This window comes from Anarrhichthys ocellatus, unplaced genomic scaffold (genome assembly GCF_004355925.1).
Source record: "Anarrhichthys ocellatus isolate YVR2014 unplaced genomic scaffold, GSC_Weel_1.0 scaffold59, whole genome shotgun sequence".
In the NCBI taxonomy this organism is placed as follows: domain Eukaryota; kingdom Metazoa; phylum Chordata; class Actinopteri; order Perciformes; family Anarhichadidae; genus Anarrhichthys; species Anarrhichthys ocellatus.
The window spans coordinates 426,878-439,616 of NW_022280089.1; the positions used below are offsets into that span (position 1 = coordinate 426,878).

The 12,739-nt window shown below is 40.2% G+C and overlaps 2 protein-coding genes across 4 annotated transcripts; both read left to right on the top strand.

The window, feature by feature from the left end:
- Positions 1-412: 412 nt before the first annotated feature.
- Positions 413-8,396, top strand: capns1a (calpain, small subunit 1 a). Its single transcript, XM_031871629.1, has 11 exons — positions 413-587; positions 1,596-1,652; positions 1,739-1,772; positions 1,866-1,958; positions 2,180-2,237; positions 2,724-2,788; positions 3,133-3,201; positions 4,332-4,410; positions 5,543-5,659; positions 6,193-6,251; positions 6,338-8,396. Exons 2-11 carry the CDS (start codon positions 1,606-1,608, stop codon positions 6,362-6,364), a joined length of 648 nt encoding a protein of 215 aa, XP_031727489.1. The 5' UTR covers positions 413-587; positions 1,596-1,605; the 3' UTR covers positions 6,365-8,396.
- A 105-nt stretch (positions 8,397-8,501) lies between these two features.
- On the top strand, positions 8,502-12,195 carry LOC116396791 (uncharacterized). Of its 3 annotated transcripts, none has more exons than XM_031871627.1 (5): positions 8,502-9,524; positions 9,831-10,044; positions 10,330-10,746; positions 10,935-10,988; positions 11,075-12,195. In XM_031871627.1, the coding sequence occupies exons 2-5, from the start codon at positions 9,918-9,920 to the stop codon at positions 11,509-11,511; spliced, it is 1,035 nt and encodes a 344-aa protein (XP_031727487.1). In that variant the 5' UTR covers positions 8,502-9,524; positions 9,831-9,917; the 3' UTR covers positions 11,512-12,195. The 3 variants fall into 3 exon arrangements, with proteins under 3 accessions (XP_031727487.1, XP_031727486.1, XP_031727488.1); XM_031871626.1 differs by having other exon boundaries at positions 9,849-10,044; XM_031871628.1 differs by having other exon boundaries at positions 8,502-9,083.
- The last annotated feature ends 544 nt before the right edge of the window (positions 12,196-12,739 follow it).

Genomic DNA, 12,739 nt, shown 5'->3' on the forward strand with positions numbered 1-12,739 from the left:
ACACCTGATTTAACGAGTGACGGTATTTGAGAATTTAACTTGTTTTAACATCATACTGATTTAACTACATACACACGTCGGTGTGTGCTATATAACTATTGTAAATGAATGCATCCATCGACTACTCATTACCAAAAAGTCGCGTAAAACGCATTCATATTGACCGCCAAGGACTTCCTGGAACTGTGTGAGGTCTCAGTGAATCACGTGACTGTCAAGCACTTTAAACTTCCGTGGTGGTCGGCTCTGCTCAGGAGCATAGACCTCGAATATTTAACAGAATATTTTTTTACTACAAGAAGCTCATACAATGCACTCAGCAAGACAGCAATGCCGATAGTTGCGCAAGTCTGCTTCGGCCTGACTCATCTCATTCAAGTGTTTCGCGTCAAATCAAGCCAATCGTTTCCTGTACTGAAACCCGAAGCAAAGACGGAAACGACTGTGAGATATTATCTCGCATCCCAGTTACTCTCTGTAGCGTCAGTTGGGGCGTGTTGACGGACCATCCTGCAAGCGGAGTTTAAAGTAACTCACGAACTCAGCCAGTTATCCTGCTCAACTCGACAGAGTGCTGTCGCCTCACGGTAACGTTGAATATAAACGTCGAGTTTTAGATGACCAAAGTATTGTTTACCTTAAAAGATAACAATATAGGATTAGATATTTGATAATAACGGTAATTCCAAGTTTTATGACCGATGGTTAGCTTGATGTTAGCTTAGCTAAAACATAAGTTAGCTAGCTAGCGTTCGCATATTTACAGGCTACCGTCACTACATTCCATTTAAAATCCATACTGTTAGGAAGAGACTGCACGGTGTCGACAATACTTCAATGGTTTTAGGCTGCCGTAATTGATTGGGTAAATAACAGAAGATAACCTGACATAATGCTGTTATTCGAGCGTAATGTTACGACATAATGTAAAGTTAGAACACGTTAACTTGCCCAGTCTTAGCAATAACGTTACGTTGACCCTGAAGTGGGACATTTAGTTACCCTGTAATGCAAGTTTTAAAGTTCAAATCAACTTATGATTCATCAAGATAACCTTTTAAAACGGATCTGCTTTTCGCAATCTGGGTGCGGCATTACATTTTTTCACTAATTGGGCTGTGCAATCGAGGAAAACGCAAGACATTGATAACAAGCTCAACCAGTACTGCTGCAAACACCCGTGCATTTTTGTAACGGGTGACATTCACATTGAATTGTCTGTTTGTTTGTTATTTGTGAACCATTTACTAATGCTTTGTGATTCAAATATATAGTATTTGCATTGTTATATTTTCACTAAAAACTAAATTCGGGTTTTGCTTGGGATTCCTGAGCTACAGACCTCTTCACAGCACCAGACAGGAGAAACCTCAGCACTTTGTAATTTAGCCTAGCTCTAGTAAATTGCTACAGTGACTTTTTACCTGTATTACTCTAACCACAAGTGATCACTGCTGCCATTCATTTCGAATTATTTTTATTCTACTTATGGCATGTAGATGCATGTAAAAACAAAACATGATCCTGTGGTGCTGAAGTCATGAATCTGCGGTGTAAATCTTTCCCCTAATTCTTGTTGCATTTTGCCTTCACAGTTAAAGGAAGATGTTTCTTGCAAAGTCCTTTCTCAGTGGCATCATCGATGTTGTCAGGTGAGAATCTGCATCTTCCCTGTCCAAGCCAAAAATAATTGTGGTTTGTGACTTAACCTCTCTCTTTATTTTTAATCCTTTCTTAGTAACAACATCGACCAGTTTGTTCCTTCTGACCCTGTGAGTAATTTGACATTACATTACCAGCTCGGTTTGATCATCGCTCTCATTCTAACTCCGGATTGTAATGTTTGCTGTGACTCTCTCCCGCAGCCTCCACCACGCAGGCCAGTTGTATATGCCGAGCAGCATGAGAGCGATGAGGAGAAACAGTTCCGCAGGGTCTTCCAGCAGCTCGCTGGAGAGGTGAGTGCTATATCTACATGTACCTCTCTTTGAAGCTATGTTGGTTTCTGCAGTAATCGCACAATCTATATAAATATTCAACTTCGTTAATCCTAGAAAATCAAAGGCTAAAGGGTATTTTAACTGTTCAAATAACATTTCTACAGCATTCATTTTGTTACACCATACAGTTGAGAATCTGTACTGGTTTCTGCTGACTTTGTAAAATATTTGTCTTTTAGGACATGGAAGTGAGCCCGAAAGAGCTGATGGATATCCTCAACAAAATCATTTCAAAGCGTAAGACGTATGCTATATTTAGAGTCTAAAGGCCTTTAAACACCGGGGGCGTGATGACTATCCACGAAAATGCATAATACTGACCTGCAAATATTTTTTGTGTAAGGCTTTTATTGTGAAAGTTTGTCTAGGGCTTTTATTGTGTAAGGTAAGAACAGAGCAAAAGCTTAGAGAAATCCACCTTGTATCGGAAAAAAATGACGTCGCTTTTCCGCCGTGTAATAATCGTGTTTTATGTCAAAGTATTCACAACAAAAACAACAGTTCAAAAACATGTATATTGACGTGCAAATTAATTTCACAAAACATATCGCCCCCCCTATGTTCAAAGGCCTTATCTCTTATAAATGCCTGCATGCATTTCTTGTAGTTCTGTGTGGTCTACCACACTCTGTATTGGTTTAGTCCGTTGCAATATTTATACACATTTTTATGTGTCTTTGAAAAGAGGCGTACAACATGGTAACATGGTTTGTTGCATTTCAGGTGGAGACCTGCAGACAGATGGTTTCAGCATTGAGTCTTGTAGGAGCATGGTGGCAGTCATGGATGTATCCTTTCTATTATTACTGGGCTTTATATGTCGTGTGATCCAGTATGAAGCCAACTGTAAAAATACACACACACACAACTGGCTATAAAAAGAGATGTGTTGGCTCACCAGACTCTGTCCCACCCACAGCTCAATGAAACACATCAAAGGAGTGCCGACCAAGTCGGAGAAAAAAAGTTGACACTCATTCCCTACTGGGAATTTACTTTACTTTACCACACGAATGAGGAAGTCACGTAAAATCGCGCCTTTGGCAAATACAGCATGTCCACAAGTAAGTCAACTGTTTGTTTAAGATGGAGCCAAAGAAGACATTGTCTGTTGTCCTTAATGCTGTTACAGAGTGACAGCACTGGAAGACTCGGCTTTCATGAATTCAAACAGCTCTGGAACAATATAAAGAAATGGCAGGTGAGTACAGAGCGCCCATTTCATTTGTCCCTCACATCTGTTTTCTGAATGTACAGTGTGCTACACTTATTTGATTGACTGCCATGTTTTACATAGACATAAATTGGTATACTGTGTTTTACTGAAGGACACATTATCAATGTGTAGCAGATTATTTCATTTCCTGTCAAATGAATCGTAGTTATAACCTGTTATACCTGAGGTATGTTGATACTCTCGTCCTTGGATCAATATTGAAAGAAAGAAACAACCAGTGAGCTAGCTTCCACTGTTTCAACTGAACTGAACTGCTAGGCAACAACTTTGGTCTACTGTGAAATGGTCTACAACTTTACATTTTGTTTTTCAAAAAGATGAGAATATCTCCATTTCCTGGGAAGAGGGTAGACCTCTCTGTGCTAACTGGGATATTACTATTGGGTCTGTCTAGCTTCCACTCTGCTGCTTCTGTCAGCACCTGCACCAGGTGTGTCTGTGACTCACAGAGGGGGCGTGTCTGCAGCACCTGTCTGTGTCTTTCTCTTTAAACAACGCCTACATACCGTAACGGTTATGTCCACCACCCTCATCCCGTCATAACTTACAGGGAAGACAAAATGCTCCCCAACTTGTGACTTAAATGATGCCGGGGGCTTCTCAAGTTCCTCCGCTCACCATGACTTTCACTGTGAAATGCTTTTAATCTGCTCTGTTCACGTGAACACACTACTGCTTTATATCTGTTCACTGACACTCTGCATTGATATTCTGGGACTTGTTACTTGAAAAGGAACAGCAGCAGTAAACCTTTATTACACACTATGGTGATTAAACTGTAAAAAAAAAACCTCAATTAATCCGCGGTTCACAAATGTGCCGAACCATGAGGTGTGATCCGATCACGGATCAATCCGTGATCCGTTACACCACTATGACACATGGTATTGGTGCTTGTTGAATTAAGCCTACCAGACATTCCCTCATTACTTTTGAATTCTAAAATAAACAAAAGAATGCAATTATATTCATTTTTAAAGGAGTTTCTCATATGGTTGGTACACCCATATCGACAGGTTGTTAGAAAGGACTCGGTTTACCATGACATTTTCTTGGCATAAATGCTTTAATTACTTTTTATTGTTATTGTTTAGGGAGTGTACAAAACTCATGACTGCGATGGCTCCGGTCTCATCGGTGCAGATGAGCTGCCCACCGCGTTCAGAGCCGCTGGTGAGTGTTTTGTTTTATGTTCAAATGTTTGCACATCTGCTGAAAGGATGCAGTCAAAATGAAACTTTTTTTCATGCCAGTAATACAGTTATGTACAATTGCCAAGACACAAAAAATAAGCACATTTTCTGCTTTACACCAAGATTAAAAATTCTAAAACACACTTTTTGCAAATATCTACAGTTATCTACGTTAGACTTATCAGTCAAAACTAAAAGCATGTGTGTCGTTGGCTAAACACTGACGTTGAAATAACACTCGATTATAAATCACCTTTACCCAGAATGCTCCTGTGAAAACACCTGTAACCAATGAGATCACTTAGAAATCAGGATTCAGGTTTGCTCTTTGGTGTGAACAAGATGTAGAGAGAGTTAAAGGACTGTAATTACAACATGCTGTATTCAGTTTACAGTACAATATAGTAACACAATCATGTCATCAGTTAAAGTCATTGTGTCTGATACTATTATGAGTATTGAAACATTGCATTTCTGTCAGTCTATATTGACAGCATGCTACAAATGCAAATGATAAGTGTTTCATACTCAAAGCATCAGTGTGCAGTCGGCATGTGGCGAGACCTGTTGACTTGGTGTTTGTGTGTGAAATTCTGATGCAAAAATATATTTTTTTTTTTAAAGTTGATACAGTTTTGAACCAAGATATTTGTTTGTTTTTAGTTTTAGTGTGTAGAGCTTTGAGAAAGAGGGCCCTAGTTTCAGAAAGTGTTTTAGCTTATGCAAAAACCTGTTAGAGCCACAGGTAAAGCAACGGTTGTGGGTGGAGCCAGAACTTACAACAGGGCTGTTAAATTAACCGTCAACAGTCATGTGGCTGTGCATGTTTGAACAAAAAATAATGCTTTTTTTGGAAAGTGGTTTCATAAGACAGAAGCCTACAGATAAATAAGAAATAATAATCAATTCACCATTATTCATTGAAAACAGGTTAGATTTGGCTTCGCCTCTGCTGGCATTAATGTTATTATCTTGTCAAGGCGAGTGAACACTAGCTACATAGACGCACCTTTTTCTGAACTCTGCTGAATGCCTCCTCTTTGAGCTGCTGTTCATGATTTGAATATCACACCAGTGTTTTGGATATATTTGTGTTATCATCTCTTCCCCAGGCTTCCCCCTCAATGACCAGCTGTTCAACATGATAATCCGCAGATACAGCGATGAGGGCGGCAACATGGATTTTGACAACTACATTGGCTGCCTTGTGAGGTTGGATGCCATGTGCCGTAAGTTTGAAAGTCCAGTGCTGAAATAAATTGATTAAATGTATTTCATTAACAGCTGTGTGATAAGAATGATTGACTCATTAACTGAAGGTGTAGGCTTAAGATAAGATAGAACTTTATTCATTCCCAAGGATATTCCATGAAAATATTACAACAGAAAAAAAAATATGTATGTATATGTGTATATATATATATATGTATATGTATGTGAACAATAGAAAAACATTTATTCAGTGTAAAAGAATTACACCATTGCTAAATAGATTACAATAGCAATAGAAGTAAGGTAAATAAAGTTTAAAAAAAAATCAACTTCAATAGAAAAAGTAAAATACAACAACTAATGTTAAATACAAAGCCTATAAGAAGTGATGCTTACACCAATGCTGAACTGAAATGGGAAAATAATATTAAGAGATATTGTCGATATTGAAAAAGTAGTAAAGTTATATTGCACATGAAATTGAAATATTACACAATGTTGTGGTTATTGTTATTGTATAAGTTTGATGATAACATCTGTTCTGATTCAGGTTCCTTCAAAACCCTGGACAAGGATAACAATGGGACTATCAAAGTTAATGTTCAGGAGGTAAGCAGATCTCAGCTAACTGAAATCTCAGTGCGGTTTGACTGATTCAGAGTTCTGAAGTCATCCTCTTCTCTTTGTCTTTTCAGTGGCTTCAGCTGACCATGTACTCTTGAGTCCAGACAATGTCGTCCCCCCTCCTGCTTGGAACCACTTTGTTTGTTAGCACAAAATATTTTCTCAACCATCCCTACAACTCTGTTATTCAGCAAATCCATTGTGTGTGCAGGCTTCTTTTTTAAATTCAATGCAGGCGTAGTGTTCCATTATACTTGCGAGACAGAAATTACTGTATTGGCAACCCAGAAAAGCACAATCCTGCACTCGCAATAGTACCCATCATGGGCATAAAGACGACAGGGTGCTGAACTGGTGTCATTTGGTGCGCTTGTTTGACATTTCCTTTCTATCTTTCTCGTGCCTGAGAGGAGGTATACGCCAACATCATGTTTTATACGCAGTGACATTTTTGAAAAACTTTATGTGAAAGCAGGAAGCTCCCGTTCGTATGCGGCTGGTCTCACAAAGATTGTATGTTAAGAGGGATCTGTGGAGGTAGGCCAATCATAGTTTTGCTCTGAGACTGTTTAACTGCCAAAATGTGGACATTGGACAAAAATGTCCAGTTTTCTGCTAGAGTGAACAGAAGTTAACAATGCGAAGCTGTAGCTTGGTTAACCATGTTTGCCATTTGAACGGCCACTCACAGTTGTTTCCACTTCTTTTGCCTAATTATATCCTTCTCAGGACTATGTGGGCGTGTACAGATGATTGAGTGACATCTCCGTATCTGCTGTTATTTTTTCCGTTACACCTTTAGCGTTCGTATTAGCACAGGGAGTTAAGTGGCCATGCAAATTCTCAGAAAAGCTCCACCGAACTTCAACCCGAGCAGAGTGACTGTAACTGGAAAAACCTGTGAGGATGTGCAGGAGCCTTTAAGAGAGGGTTAATGTACCCACACAGCAAATCGGTCTGTAATGTTTAAAGGCTCAGCACCCAGCATGTTTTCAGGTGTTCTAGCTGAGTAGACCTCTGGACAGGTTAAAGTGGGGTGGAGCAATACTGAGAATTACTCAAGCTCATCTAAATCCATTCACTCATGAGAATCACAATGGTATAAGTTGCCCCTAGCAGGTGCAACAACACTACCAGGAGTGTCAGTCAGTGTGTACACACCTGTGCAGCCCAGAGAAGAGGTCTAAATTTGGGTAAACGGGTATGGGTGGACCTTTTCTTTGCAGAGACTTTCAGATAGACAAAAACTAGAGCTTTATAAAGTTATACATGTATCTAAAGTTTCACTATTTTAGTGTGACTCGACATTCTCCTCTTCTGCTGTCTGTGCTATCTATTTTGCAAGGGCACCGTAGCTGCGTCTTCTGCTTAAAACTTCCCAATAGGATTGTGATTGGTTTAAAGAAATACAAACTAGCCCGTGTTTTTTTTCTTTCCCCCTTTAGCTGAATGGAATGTGTGGAGCCAGTGTACTATTTGTTAGAACACAGTCATATTCATTATCCTTGTGAAACCAGCCCCAAGCCTCACTGACGAGAGATTCTTGTTCACCAAAACAACAATGCGGGACAGCTCGCCTTTTTTTTTTTTTTTTTTTTTTTTTTTTTTTTTTTTTTTTTTTTTTTTAATATAAAGAAAACTAAGGTAGATGTGTGAATGATGGTGCATTTGCACCGCAGCCTATTGCAAGCAGATCATGGTTTAATGATTTGTATCAGAGTTGCACTGTCACTGTATATGCATAGCGGTGAGGACCGCTAGTGCGTTCTCCTTATACTGACATACATTAACATCCCTAGAGGCATTGCTTTGTTTGGGCATGCTAATATTTTGCCATTTCAATGCTGGTAATGCACCTTGGCCATAACACCCTCTATGTTTCGGCTCACCAACCACTTTACTCTTCTCTGTGCACATGTTCAAAATGCCTACACCGGATAATGCCAGCACAATGTGTAAATTGATAATATATAACCTGTGTATGCCACTAATGCATGCAGCCAAAAGTAGAGATGGCATTATTAAGTGTTCTTAACTATGTAGTTATAGCCACAGTCATTCAACTTTTGCTGAAAAATGCTTGGGGAAATAAATACCTGTGCCATATTTGAAATAAAAGGGTATGTTAAATGTGTCTTATTCTTGATTCACTACGAACAGTTGTTGCAGGCTACTTTTAGTCATTGTCCAATGACTAATGGAATCCCCTTTAGGCTCAACTGGGATCTGTTTCTGGACCATTTAGATTGACAATGGCTATTCAATTTAAAATAGAACCCAAGCCAATATATTTTTCTTTGATCAAATAAGGAGTTCTAGCCAAGCTTTTGCAAATAAATGCATCCAACCTTAATGTTTATGTATGCAACCAAATCCATAGATACTTCATTAGTGTGTGTGTGTGTGTGTGTGTGTGTGAGAGAGTGTGAGTGAGTGAGTGAGAAGTTAGCCTACGACACCAGAGAATGCGCGTGCTCCTTCAAAATAAAAGCACATTTTTACAACGGGGAAAGTATAGAAATAATACGAAGCAACGTAATCAGCGAAATCACAAGATGAATCGTGGTTATCGTTTTACGTTACATGTGGAAGCAATACTTAAAGGCCCTGTACTATAGCTATACTAATGTTATGTCCGTCAATAATTATTTAGCCAGCTGCTTTAACTTAGTTAGCTAACGCAAGCCAACGAACGTTAACCGGACATCTTTCGTGTAGCGTTAGCTTCGTGCTGGCTAGCTTGACAGTAGCTATCTTGTCGATAAGGAAGTTTATCATTACGTTTCTGGACCAAATCCCAACTTCTTAGACTTGGGGGTATGTTCACCATCTCATTAACTATTTTTTGCCGTTATGGTATTCCTCGTGAAGTGAGGTTACGTGAACCAAGTGCTTCATTAGCCATTTCTGACTAAAGTACCGTTAGCTAACGTTGTCTTGCTGCAAAGGGAGCTAACGTCTAACCTAGTGTGTGCTGTTGTGTAACATTACACCAAAGCTAGTGGACTCAATGCACGTTACATCATATGAGGAAATTAAATAGCTTTTACTCGTAAAAATACAAGTGCAAAGTGGTTATCGAGGTATAGTTAATTTGACTATAACTACGAGTGGGCTCTACATATAGCTAACTAGCGAAACAGGATGTCGTGTGTGTAAAGCGACTATAGCTTCGTCCATTGTCCACTCACTCTCTCACGGCTAGCACTGACATTATCATCACGCGAAACCTGCTCCATGTCCCTGCTTATGAGAACGGTATGAGAACAGTTCGACCTATGCATGTTACTATGTTACAGTTCAAATGTTGATAATATTCATTCATTATTTTTTCAGCCATCACAGGCTAACGTTATTCCTGCTCCACACGGTCATTGCCCAGCTGTTGAGCCTGAACGAATGCTATCACTGCATTAATACTAACGTTACTTACCTTATCTTTCGTCAAGTCAAGCTTTTGTGTCTAGCCTTCAATCTCAGTCTCAAATATGAATTGATACAGCATTGACACTTGTGAGTAGATTCATCATTAACGCCCCAATGCTCTTTTAACTTTGTTGTTAGCACAACACCGGCTGACAGACAGCTGGAGAAGCTGAAGCTCAGCAGAGACTACAAAGTAGCTGGAAACCAATTGACTCTGTGGGGAGGATGTCTTCACCAGTATACTACAACCAAGACAGTATTACTCGCTTCAAGAAAAGAAAAGCTCGCTTCTCTTTCAGTGAAGTCCACATACTGTTGGATGAAGTGAGGAAGCATCGGATGGTTGTTGTGGGTATGTGATTTTAAGTGCTGATCCCATCAGAGTGAAGATGATTGCACTTTAGGATTTGTGCCTGGGTACCCAGGAAGTGAGTGATTGCACAGTAGCTAGTTAATCAAAAATATGAAATAAATAAAGCTAGCACAGGAAATAATATGGTTTGGGCATGCACAAGTATATTAGACATTAGTAAATCTGTGAATATTATAAAATGTTGAATGTGGTCTGATCACTGACAACAGGCATTGAAAAATAAGTGCTTAAGGACATTTTGTTGTGTCCCCCCCCCCCCAAAAGGCAAATTCAATCGTGGTGTGCAAACAGACGTGAAGAAGCGCACGTGGGCAGAGATCACTGCACGTGTCAATGAGATCGGGGAGTGCCAACGGGAGGTCATCGAGGTCATCAAGAAATGGTCTGATCTGAAGTGTGACACCAAGCGGAAAGTGGCTGCCATGCGGTCAGGGACGGTGCCCAACAGGGGCCTCAACTCTCGTCTCTCTCGAGACCTTAATCAGACTGAGAAAATAGTGCTGCAGATTCTGGAGATGAACCAGGAAGACCAGAGCTCGGCTGACTTTGGCCCGCTGGGAGATGATGACGATGTGCCAGATGAGGAAGAAGAAATGGATGAGGAGGATATGATTGGAATGCAGAGTTCTCCTAATGGTGCGTTGGACGTGGCTATGCCCCCAGCAACTTCCTACAGCACAAGTAAGTGCCAAAAACGTCTTAATCCCAGTCTGAACATCAATGAAGTTCAAATTTCTACATAACACACATTACATATTAATAAACAAATCATTGTCCCCCTTCTCTGAGTATTTTGTGCAACTATTGGCTCACATTTTGCCCTTTCATGTTTTTGTTTTAAACAATTTTAAATGCTTTGAATGTTGCAGGGGACACTTCACAATCTGCCTTTGATGTGCAGTACGAGGTACCTGCAACAGAAGGTGAGTTTTCAAGATTAAGAAGAATTTTCGCAACATGTTTGAGTCATAAGAAAACACCGATGTGCCTTTTTTTTCTTTGACTCAAGATGCTGAAGCTGCATTCGGAGACTCGGACGATGACCAAAGGGATGACGCGCCTCCTTCCACCCGGACTGCAAAACCAACAGAAGATCACCAAGGGAACAACGGCATCCAGAAACAAGGACAGCCACAGACGTCCTCTGCACCGTCGACAGCCGCGCTTCCAACGCCGGGTCAGCCCTCGCAGAGCACTAGGGACAGCGTTCTACACAGTGCATCGTTGAGCCTTCAAGAACAGCACGCCACCAACATCCTGTTGGAGACGGTTTCACGCTCCCTAGAGCTTCTGTCTGAGTCGGTGCAGCAGCTGGCGGAGACCCAGCAGGAGTTTGTGCGTGAGTCGCTGCAGCTCCAGCGGGAGACGGTGCAGGTTCTCAGAGACTTCACGGGCGGAGCCATCGCACTCATGCACGACAAACTGAACGGGCGGCCGGCGTTATAGCGCCAGACGGAGATGCCCAGTTGTACCACTGACTGCATACATGGCCTTCAGGTGCAGGAACCTTTAACTTCCGTCAGACTCCACCGCTGGTTACTGTACTTTTTGATAGGAACCAACAGATTTTCTGTTGTTCTATTTTAAAACTGTATTCGTAGAAACGTTGCATCGATGGATTTACTGCCTGTGAGGTTACAGGAAAATGGGTTGAGAAAGTTATGTTAGCCATGAGGAAAGGACATGTGGAGGTTTTGCTGTTTTTTGCTACTGAAAGTGAGTCTCCTACCACTTACGCTGTAGTTTTTTGGGTTTTTTTTAAATTAAGCATACACCACATTTATAGCCTTTCCATTCGTTTAACGTTGACATGCAAAGACTGGACCTTTGATTTTGAAAAAGTCCGGTCAAATCCGTTGGTATGTCCTGGTATGAGTTGTAGTTGCATCAGTGTCTGGAGATTATCACATGTACTGTAATGGTGAGTGGATTTCTGCACCTGGCCATTATATGGTCTATTTGTCTGAAAGCTAAACAAGGTAATATGATATTTTTTAAAATACCTGTAACTGAATAAGTTTTTTTTTTTTTTTTTTTTTTTTTTTACATTGCAAACATGAACACTTGAATATGAACGTTTGAATAATTTCTTTTGAATATGAAATAAACCCCTCATGTATTTAAACAGAACAGATGTAACTTTACTAGCTGTGATTCTGCAAAGTGCTCTCGTGGACACTCAGAAAGCCAGTGATCAGAATGTGCAAGTCCATATGGATCTTTCTCATCTAGTGAAAATATGAACTGCTTCATACTCAGATTATGCAAATAGACTGTTAGAAACCCAAAAGCAGCAGTAATGGTTTTAAAAAAAGTGTTTTCCCGTTGTCAACAAATCCAACAATGAATTGATCCTAACGAGTATTACCTGTGTATCCAGATGTTGATGTTTGAGTAACCTACAGTGCCCAGCTGATTTAGGAAATTACTAACCTTTTTTTCAAATGAAAATATATGTGTGTAATTCATTTTAAAGATGTATATCTGAAGTGGGAGGGATATTTACAATCTGAACAAAGTAGAATGACACTAGACCAGAGATGGTGGACTTGTCCTTTGAGCATAGTCTTTCAGGAAGTGTAAAGTATGAATCTTTCGTTGTCCTTTACTCAAACACATCTTGACACCAACGTCTGATGGAGACTAAGGTCCAACAGCCACAGACATCCAGACA